Source organism: Urocitellus parryii, chromosome Y, assembly GCF_045843805.1.
Source record: "Urocitellus parryii isolate mUroPar1 chromosome Y, mUroPar1.hap1, whole genome shotgun sequence".
In the NCBI taxonomy this organism is placed as follows: domain Eukaryota; kingdom Metazoa; phylum Chordata; class Mammalia; order Rodentia; family Sciuridae; genus Urocitellus; species Urocitellus parryii.
The window spans coordinates 1312572-1323245 of NC_135548.1; the positions used below are offsets into that span (position 1 = coordinate 1312572).

At 39.3% G+C, this 10674-nt stretch overlaps 1 protein-coding gene across 1 annotated transcript; it reads right to left on the minus strand.

The window, feature by feature from the left end:
• Nucleotides 1–5013: 5013 nt before the first annotated feature.
• On the minus strand, nt 5014–7692 carry LOC144251061 (uncharacterized). Its single transcript, XM_077794191.1, has 4 exons — nt 7572–7692; nt 7327–7387; nt 6702–6763; nt 5014–6374 (listed from the first exon to the last, which is right to left on the minus strand). The coding sequence occupies exons 1-4, from the start codon at nt 7690–7692 to the stop codon at nt 5014–5016; spliced, it is 1605 nt and encodes a 534-aa protein (XP_077650317.1).
• Nucleotides 7693–10674: the final 2982 nt, after the last annotated feature.

Here is a 10674-nt window from a genome sequence, read left to right on the forward strand (position 1 = left end):
AGGAATGTGAGTGTGGAGAACTGAGGGGACTCTGAGCTCAGGCAGTGCAGGGAAGAAGGAGGCAGTGAAGAGTAGATCCAGGCACGACTGGGTGGTCATGGCCCAGGAAGTTCATCAGACCCAGGAGTAAATGGGCATCCATGCAAGTGCCTCCTGCTCCACAGTCATTAATAGACCCCAGCAGAGCACAGCAAGAACACCCAGAAGTATATATAAACATGAAAACCCCTTGCAGTACAGGGCAAGCACTGGAAAGCAGGATCCTGGAAATTTAATGGCTGTAAGGTCAAGAGGGGTGTTGCCTTCATGAATGCTGACCACCTCTAGGGTGCTACACCCACTGTGGACTTCAAGTGGGTTATGAATGCTGGTAAGGAAGCTCTAAAGTGTCTGGGAGCCTTGAAACTAGTACTCCTGAATCCCATCAGAGACCCTGCTGTTACTGTTAAAAGAAAAATTCCAGGCTACCCTGTGAAATCTTTTGCCAGTTGAGGCTCTATTAGTGATGTGGGGCAGATGATGCTGGATACTCAGGAAACTTCCAGGAGCAGACTTATTCACAGCAGGGCTTAGAAGGGTATCAACTAAAATTTTGTGGACCTTGATGTTGTAATTTCATTATCTTTACACCTAGTGGGAGGGGGTGGAGGTTTATTTATTTATTTATAGGACTCTACAAAAAATTTTGGTTGTTCAAAGAAAGTGAACTTTTAATCATTTTTGAGATTATTCAGTTTTCTTCCAAGCTTTATAGAAAAGAAGAATTAACATCATTAAATCTTCATTCAACACATATTGAGTTCTTTGCAAAACCTTTTCCTGATATTTTTTTTTAAAAAACATTATGGTAAGGGTCTCTGGAGAAGCTTATTTAAGATTCTTAGGTGCAGAAGGGGGCACCAATACATTAGGATATTCGACTGGGGCCCTCCTTACCTAGTTTTGATTACATGCTGTGTATGAAAAAAAATCATCACAGTAGGTTCCCAGGGCTACTGAGGTACCCTGAACACAGAGAGAAGTCCAGCCTGAGTTTTCCAGCATATTCCACCTAAGTATTAATCATGGTGAGAAAAGCTAAATTGGATGTCAGTGGTTAAAATTCCCTGCTATCTTGGGCTGGGGAATTGGCTCAAGCGGTAGCATGCTCGCCTGGAATGCCTGTGGCCCGGGTTCCATCCTCAGCACCACATACAAACAAAGATGTTGTGTCCACCAAAAACTAAAAAAAAAATATATTGAAATTCTCTCTCTCTTAAAAAAGAAATGTCAAAGGAGGTTAAACTCTATTGATGGTTGTTAATCATTCAATTGATAAAATTAAAAAATAAATAAATACAATTCCCTGCTGTTAAATGTTTTAGAAGTGACCAGGTGAAAACGTGGAGGAAAACCTGCAGAGCTGCATCTACCGAGGTGGTCATCAGTGGGGTCCACGCACACAGCAGCAGCGAACTCACTACCTGAGCTAGGGGTGTGCTCAGTGCTAAAGCACCTGTCTAGCACGCACAAGGCAAGATTGGGTCCCTGGCACCAGGGAAAGAGAAGAAATAGAAAGCCACTCAATTAAGTACAGGGCAAAGTATATTTTGAGGAGATGCCTTTCCTAACAATACATACAAATTACAACTTTTATAGTGCCCCTTAATGTGCCTACATACAACACAACACATGAGACTTAGAAGAAACACGAGTGACACAGTGGTGGTCCCAGAGTCATCAACAGGCAATAAGGCACCAAGGAAAATCAAGAGGCCAGCTGCAGGACACAAAATGGCACATCTCTATGGTCCCAGATGCTAGGAGGCTGAGGCCGGGTGACCACAAGTTTGAGGCCAGCGTCACCCCATTTCAAAACATAATAATAAAAAGGCTAGGGGGAATCTCAGTGTGGAGCAATCCTGAGTGACATCTGAAGGAAAGATGGGAGCAAAGGAGGAAAAAAGAGCCATTTAGCCAATCTGCACAGAATGCTGGAGTGCACAGGCCTCAACTCACATACGCAATGTGTAAGCAAACTTTAGAAAGACACAAAAGAATAAATTGAGAAGTCATGAAGTAATAATTTTTGAGAAAAAATAGTGGGCAGCAATGTTGTGAGAAAAGTCAAAGAAATCAATAGTTGCATTACACAGTGAGGATGAAAGAACTGCACTATGGAGGGTATGTAGACAAAAGGGTGACTTGATCCTGTACATGCGTGTGCACGTGGGTATGAGTGTGCATGTGTGGGTGGCACAACTCTCAGGTGTTTGCTTTTGTAGTTTCACTTGGTGCTTTAGATAACACTCACATGAGCACCAGGGCACGTTCCATAGTTTCTGTGATTCTGCGAGGTTGATTATCTGGTGTCTGGTGCACAGAGGGAAATATAAAATCATTTGTTAAAAAAAAATTCCGTAATAGTCTTAGTGATTACTTGCATTTCATTTTATCATAAGATCTTAAAAGAAATGAAAAGGTTTCTTCCCTTAAATACTAAAGCAGTTCTCCCACCCTGTTTTCAACAGAAATTATCTAAAATAAACTTTTTCCAAGTGGACTTCAGTTTAGTCCAACTGGAAATATAAAAATTTGGAGTATAAGGTGTGAATTAATGTCATTGTGATGGTCAGAATCATTCTAGAGTCTTAGAGCCTGAATGGCACTAGTATACATAAACACATTAAAAAGTAATTCTTGCCTCTATATCAACTAAGACTTGGAAACTCTACAGAAAGAAGGCACACAATGATTTCCATCAAAGTTTCAAGAAACATCCAGGATCCAGGCATGATAGCACATCGGTAATCCCAGTGGCTATAGAATGAGAATCACAAGTTCAAATCCAGCCTCACCAACATACTGAGGCCCTTTAGAAGAATTTTTAAAAAAACACTTCAATCAAAATTTTAAAAATAAATAAATAAAAATGGGCCCAGATGGGATCAGGGCTTATGTACTTTAGATATGATGATGATGGTGGAGATAGTGGTGGTGATGATGACGATGATGATGATGGTGATGATAATTAAAATATTAATGTTTATTTTCTCTTGCCCTCAATTCTATGACCCTGGTAATTATATTGAAAACTTCGCACAATTTTTATCTTGTCAAAACATATATAAAAGTCATAAAAATGGACAATAAAAGAGAAAATGAACATAAGGGAAGAAGAGAGATGAAAACTCTAAAAAAAATTTAAAAGGCTGCAAATACAGGTTACTACATTTTAACTACAAAGCTTGTGTACTATTCTATATCATACTTCTTTGTACAAAATCACACTACACACTAGATTTTGCCAACTCATACACAGTAAATATAGGATTATGTCATCATATGGGAGAGTTGACAACAGATGCAAAAAATATATAGAAAAAAATAAATCTAACAGGAAGAGTATTTAACCAGGAGAAACATGTTGCTTTCACATCTTCATGCTGACAAAATTCCTACATCCACTCCAGGGTGCATTCTCATTACCTCTGAATAGACAAAAAATAAATGAAGTCACACACCCTTTCTACTAGCCTACAGTGGTTTTCTCAAAAAAAGAAGTTTCTTGCTAAAGGGGTTGCATAACTGTAATTTCACTGGAAAAGCAGGCTGAGGCGGGGGATTATAAGTTCAACATCAAACTCAGCAACATAGTGAGGACCTAAGCAATTCAGTGAGACCATGGCTAAATATTTAAAAAAAATAAAAAGAGGGGCTGGAGATGTTGCTCAGCGGTAGCGCGCTCGCCTGGCATGCGTGCGGCCCGGGTTCGATCCTCAGCACCACATACCAACAAAGATGTTGTGTCCGCTGAGAACTAAAAAATAAATATTAAAAATTCTCTCTCTCTCTCTCCTCTCTCACTCTCTCTTTAAAAAATAAATAAATAAATAAAAAGAACTAGGATGTGGCTCAGTGATCAATTGTTTCTGGGTTGAATCCCTGGGAACCAAAAAAAAAAAAAAAAAAGGAAAAAGAAATTAAAATAACAAATTCTCTCAAGTCTAAATAAATCTAAATGGATCTGAAACAACTGAAAGTCTCACCACATTTTTATATACTAGGCTTTTCTCCAGAGTGAGTTCTTCAATGATGTTCAAAAAGAACATGGAAAAGTGAAAGTATCATCACACTGTTGAAAGAACAGAAGGGTTTTCCCTGATGCGAATCCCTTTATGTCTTTGAAGGAAACCATGAAAGCTGAATACTGCCCCACATGGCTTTTCCACAGGATTTTCCACAGTATGAGTCCTTTCATACAAGTGAACAAAACGGAAACACTTGAACACTTACTTGAACATGATTTATTCATTTTGGCATGAATCTTTCCAGAAGAGTCTTCCCAGACCTTATAAAAAACTGGGAAAATTAGAAGACTTCCCACATTAATCACATTCTCAGGGCTTCTCTCTGTATTTTCATATACGAGAAGGAAAGCAGGACTGGGATGGGAAGCTGACAGAATGTACCCAATCTTCCTCATTCTGAGGGTATGTTTTCCAGTGTGAGTGAAATGACTTTGAAGGCAACAGGAAAAATGGAATTTTCCAAATTCTTCACATTTAAAGCTTTATTCAGTTGGATCTAGTAGTGTTTGCCATTAATCCCAGAGATTCGGGGTCTGAGGCAGAAGGATCACAAATGTGAAGCCAAACTCAGCACCTAAGCAAGGCCCTAAAGAACTCTGCAAGTCCCTCTCTCAAAATAAAAAGGAAAAAAGTTGTGGCTCAGTGATAGATGACCACCAGACTAAATCCCCAGTACTATAGATAGATAGATAGATAGATAGATAGATAGATTGATTGATTGATTTGGACATGTGAGCACTTTTTTCACTTTGACAAGAAATATTGATTTCCCACATTTCACATTCAAAGAATTTTTCTACAGAAAAATTACTACATGTTAAAGAGTGAAACATTATTAAAGGAAGACTTTGCCAATTGTTTTCATGAGTATGATTTCTCTGCACTATGGGTTCCTTCATGTAAGTGAAGCTGAGCAGATGTAACAAAGGCTTTTACACATTGTTTACAACCATAGAGCTTCTTTCCAATGTGTTCTCCCATGTCTTTGAAGGTCACTGGAGCTAGCAAAGGCTTTGAAACACCGCTTACACTCATAGGGCTTCTCCCCAGTATGCATTCTTCTATGAATCTGAAGGTAACTGGATGTAGAAAAGGCTTTGCCACACTGCTCACACTCATTGGGCTTTTCTCCAGTATGAGTTTTTTCATGTTTGGCAAGGTCACTGGAACTAGCAAAGGCTTTTCCACACTGCTTACATTCATAGGGCTTCTCCCCAGTATGTTTTCTTCTGTGTCTGTAAAGGCTACTGTATGCAGCAAAGGCTTTGCCACACTGCTTACATGCATAAGGCTTCTCTCCAGTATGAATTCTCTTATGTAAGTGAAGCTCAGAGGAACGAGCAAAGGCTTTGCCACACTGCTTACATGCGTAAGGCTTCTCTGCAGTATGAATTGTTTTATGTGAGTAAAGGCCAGAGAATTGAATGAAGGCTTTTCCACACTGCTTACATTCATAGGGCTTCTCCCCAGTATGTGTTCTTCTATGTATCTGAAGGCTAATGGACCTGGAAAAGGCTTTGTCACACTGCTTACATTGATAAGGCTTCTCTCCACTATGAACTGTTTTATGTGAGTGAAGGCCAGAGGAATTAGTGAAGGCTTTTCCACACTGCTTACACTCATAGGGCTTCTCTCCAGTATGCGTTCTTCCATGAATCTGAAGGGAAGTTGATGTAGCAAAGGCTTTGCCACACTGCCTACATTCATAGGGCTTCTCTCCAGTATGCGTTCTTCCATGAATCTGAAGGTAACTGGATGTAGCAAAGGCTTTGCCACACTGCTTACATTCATAGGGCTTTTCTCCATTGTGAGTTTTTTCATGTGAGTAAAGGTTACTGGATGTAGCAAAGGCTTTGCCACACTGCTTACACTCATAGGGTTTCTCTCCAGTATGTGTTCTCTCATGTCTCTGAAGTTCAGTGGAACTTGAAAAAACTTTTCCACACTGCTTACATTTAAATGACTTCTCTCCAGGATGTGTTCTTCTATGTCTTTGAAGGTCAGTAGAACTAGCAAAGGCTTTTCTACACTGCTTACATTCATAGGGCTTCTCTCCAGTATGTGTTCTTCCATGTATTTGAAGGTAACTGGATGTAGAAAAGGCTTTTCCACACTGCTTACATTCATGGGGCTTCTCTCCAGTATGCATTCTCTGATGTATTCTAAATAAACTGGGGTAAGCAAAGTCTTTCCCACATACCTTACATTTGAAACGTGCATTCCCCGTGTGTGTGATCCTCTGCCTTTGAAGACTTGTGTGTGAAATAAAGGTTTCACGATCTTGTTTAAATTCATAGAATTTCTCTCCATAATGAGTTCCTTCATGTCTTCTAAATAAAGAAGGGAAATGAAAGGGTTTCCCACATATGTCACATTGAAAAGATTTACGTCCACTGTGTGTTCTCGTGTGACTTTGAACACATGTGGAAGAAGATGAGGCTTCACCACATTGTTGATATTCATAGGGTTGCCACCCAGTATGAGTATCTCCATTTCTTTGAATGTCACTAGAACGACTGAAGACTTTCTCACGTACTCTACTTTCGTAAGGTCCCTCTCCAGTTTGTATTAACATTTGTGTGTGAACATTTTTTAGGAAAGCCAGGGATTGCCTATATTGTTTAAATTCACGTGGCTTCTCTTCACATTCCTCGTGGTTGTTGCATTTGTGTCCAGAGTGAGATGTGATGTGCCTATGAAGGAATGAAGGGCATATGAAGTCTTTGACACACATATAATAACCAAATGGATTTACTCTATTAAAATTTTTCTTTGTCCAGGTAAGAACTGGAATCTCATTGAAATTTTCCCCACACTATCTTCTTGGCTGTTGAAGTTTACCGAATGGCTTCTTTGAAGAATGACCAGCACATTATCAATGCTTGATTCATTCATGATTTTATACTTATTTATAGGATCTAGGCTTACATTACTATCAACATCAGGTAAAGGTGAGGTTTCCTGATGTGTTCAAATTGCCTCAAAATCAAGAGATTGAAAGGAAACAATCCTTTGCAATGCAGCTTCCCTATGGTGATTATCCAAATAGTGATATTCACATGAATTTCATATACTTTTGGCATGCCAAGTACTTTGAAAAGACTGAATATCTGTTACAGCTAAGTATATATTTCTGGGAAAAATATTATAAGAATAAATACATTTCAAATTGTGCATACTTCTTGGGTTGGTCTGTTTTAAAAATTATATGACATTCTCAGATTCCCTCAAGTATTTCTCTTGTGAGCACAATTACCTTAGAATGCTCTCAAAATTTTTGATCTCATCTTCAGTGTTCTTTTCATTCCATTTGTTTCCTAAAATGAGAAACCAGAACAATCTTTATGAATTTTTAGGAGACAGAATGGTTTGTCAAATCGTAGGTGCCTTTTATGCTGCAATAATTCAATAACTGATAACCTTTTTATATTCTAAATAAATGACCAAAATAAACATGAGTTCTCTAGTAGATTAATTAAAAAAAAAAAACATCATTATTACCTATAAAAGCCAGGTTTCTGAGGACTTCCAGCATCACATCTGTGTAAAGGTTCTTCTGGGAAGGATCCAGCAATGCCCACTCCTCCTGGGTGAAGTTCACAGCCACATCCTCAAAGCTCATTGAGATCTAAAATATCCCATAAATGTATAGTGGAGGTCAGGAGAGATTGACAGCAGAAGAAATATGTACTCAACATGCTTGATGTCCACAGGATTCTATGAATTTCTGATTAATTCCATGATTTGTTCCATCAAATCCTTCCTGCACTCAATTCCTCACAAAAATTTCAACACTAGAATTTGGCCACTCAGAAGGCAAGCAACTAAGTGTTTTACTCCCTTCCATTGTGAGTTCACAGGAAGTAAGGCAGTATCATGAGTCACTTTGTTGGTTACACCTCTATTACATGTCCTAACAGCCTTCTCTGCTGTGGAGAGCTAATATTAGCATCCCCAATAGTACTTACCCTTAGGAAAGAAAGCTGACAGAGTATGAAATTGTTGCAATCATAGAACTCAGCAATTGAGAGAGATTCTGCCAACCACAGTGGGTCACTGTGCCTGCACTCTTAATATAGACAACACTGCACTCGCTGATCTCTTGATTCTTTCTGAAAGTCTATTGTTCTTTCTTTAAGGAAATGCCTAGAACAGTCCCCACCCATGACTTCTGAGCATGGATCACAAAGAAGATTCCCGTACAGACAGCATATAGACAAATTGACACTCGGGTTGCCACAATTTGTGAACTGGGGATTGCGTTCATCTTGTGGGATTACACGAAGAGAACAACTAGATATTTGCAGGTGCATTTCTCCATAACAAAATTAATAAAATAGAAAACATGCACAATGATTAAAAAACACAAAAACTTAATGATTTCTCAAGGTTACTGTCAAAGCAGAATGAGGTAAGTGGAAAGATGGAACATGTCTTAGTTATAACTCAATGACCCAAAGATGTCACCTTGCCCAAACAACAACATTGCAAGGTTTTATAAGTCTCAAAACATTTTTCTTAATGAACAGTAGACACAAATTTCTAAATCTCACAGCAACAGTGAATGTGCAAGGATTGTCAATAACCTACTGAAAAGCAGTCACTTCACTACCATAAGGTCATGTTCCACATAGCCATGTTCCACTCAAGGACACTTTGGTCAAGAGTGGGCCACATGTGCACTGGTGTCTATTGTGAAAGAATTTCCTCCTGCCTGTAATGATGGTGGTGCAAACAAACCTAAGACAGAAGCATTTACAGGGTGTGTAAAGAAGCAGAGTTTCAACCCAGAATCCTCATCTACCTAACACAGTTTGGTTGTGAAACACGCCACTCCATGTATAATTATAACAATACTATGATGTCTGCTGCATGATGGAACAGCCAAAAATATCACCTACCAGAAGGTGCCCCTGCCACTGACATAGAACCATTCTCAAGGACTTAAAACATGTGATCTCCTGAGCAGCACAGTATCAGCACAGGTGAGCAAGAGACCATGAGGAAGGCTTCAGTGGGCTGGCCTTCACAGCATGGAAAGATGAGTGAGAGCAGGTGTCTTGGATACAGATCACAATGATGGTCCAGGCAAACTGGAATCTGGGTGGCCAAAGGCACTATATCCTCAATTCTGTAGACAAAGATCCATTTACTATACATTCAAATGTAAAACACTAAAACACATTTAATGAGCTTACAAGAAATTTTATTTTATTTATTTATAGGGCACTTAATGACTGAGCCACATCCCCAGCACACATGCCATTTTGACACAGTACTCAAAAACTTCCTCAGAGCCTTGTGAGAGGCTGAGGGTAGCATTTAAACTTATAATTCTTCTGCCTCATCCTCCAAGGCTGCTAGGAATACAATCATGCACCATTGCACTTGTGGAAATTTAGTTTTGTAGAAGAACAAGTTATACAATTCCCTAATGATTAGAAGAAAGAAAAAAAATTCAACATTCAGAGCAAAATGACACAGCAGGGAGCCTGGAATCATCTCAGTACAGCCATGAAATAGAACAGAAGTGGAAACCAAGCCAAACCATCAGAACAACAATGTCATCATGCCCCAAAGCCCTGAAAGTTTCCCAACAGCTCCGTGAAGCAGTCATATGGAAGAGTGCAGTGCTGCAACCATGGTTTGACCTTCATGATCCCTTCAGCCCGACCCTCTAACACTCCAGACTACACACAGCATATCTTCTTCCACTTTGGGCAATTCATACTAAAATCACCATGGAAATATATATATTTTAAATATTTTGTTTTTTAATTGTAATTGAACTCAATACCTTTATTTATTCATTTATTTTTTAAAATGTGGTACTGAGGATTGAACGCATGGCCTCACATGTACTAGGTGAGTGTTCTACCACTGAGCCACAACCCCAGCTCAGCCATGGAAATATATTAACACCTAAAACCAACTCTCAATCTTCTTCATCAGAAGTAATCACTATAAAATATAGGCAGAAATTCCTTAAAAGGATTTAAGTAAACAAACAGCCTGCAAATAGCAAGAAAGCAAACTATTGTCTACCCACTCAACCATCACCTAAAATTTGACCAAGAAAGCTTCAGAGAGTTTCTTTTAAAAATCAGGTTTTAAAAACCTCCAGGTCTAGGAAGCTGAGGCAAGAGGTTCTCAAGTTCAATGCCAGCCTTAGCATCTTAGTTAGGCCCTAAGCAGGTTGGTAAAATCCTGAATAAAAGTTAACAAAAATAAAAGTTAAGGGGGAAGGTGCTGAGGATTTGATTCAGTGGTTAAGAACCCGAGGATTTACTCCACAGTATGCCCCCCAAATAAAACCACCGAGATATACTGATGAAAGAAGGAAGTTCACACAGACTAGGAGGAAACGTTAAAAAGAGGACCATGACCCACATGCTCAGCACTGGATGCTCTCCAGGTAGGAATCTGCAGAGCAAAGGCATAGCAGAGCTTTAAATAGCACCACTGTGTATTAAAGCACAGGCACCAGCACAACTACTCACAAAAACCAGACAAGTGAGGTTTTGCTGTTTCTACTGTTATTCTCTAGTTTCTGGTGTACGGAGAAATGAGGCCAGGGGACACTGAGATCTGGCATCAACAGTTT

Coding starts and splice junctions, on each gene's coding strand:
- LOC144251061 (XM_077794191.1), bottom strand. CDS start 7,692: ATGAGCTTTGAGGATGTGGCTGTGAACTTCACCCAGGAGGAGTGGGCA. Junction 7,388..7,571: donor CAGAAACCTGGCTTTTATAG/GTAATAATGATG, acceptor TTCTCATTTTAG/GAAACAAATGGAATGAAAAG. Junction 6,764..7,326: donor AATTTTGAGAGCATTCTAAG/GTAATTGTGCTC, acceptor ATTCCTTCATAG/GCACATCACATCTCACTCTG.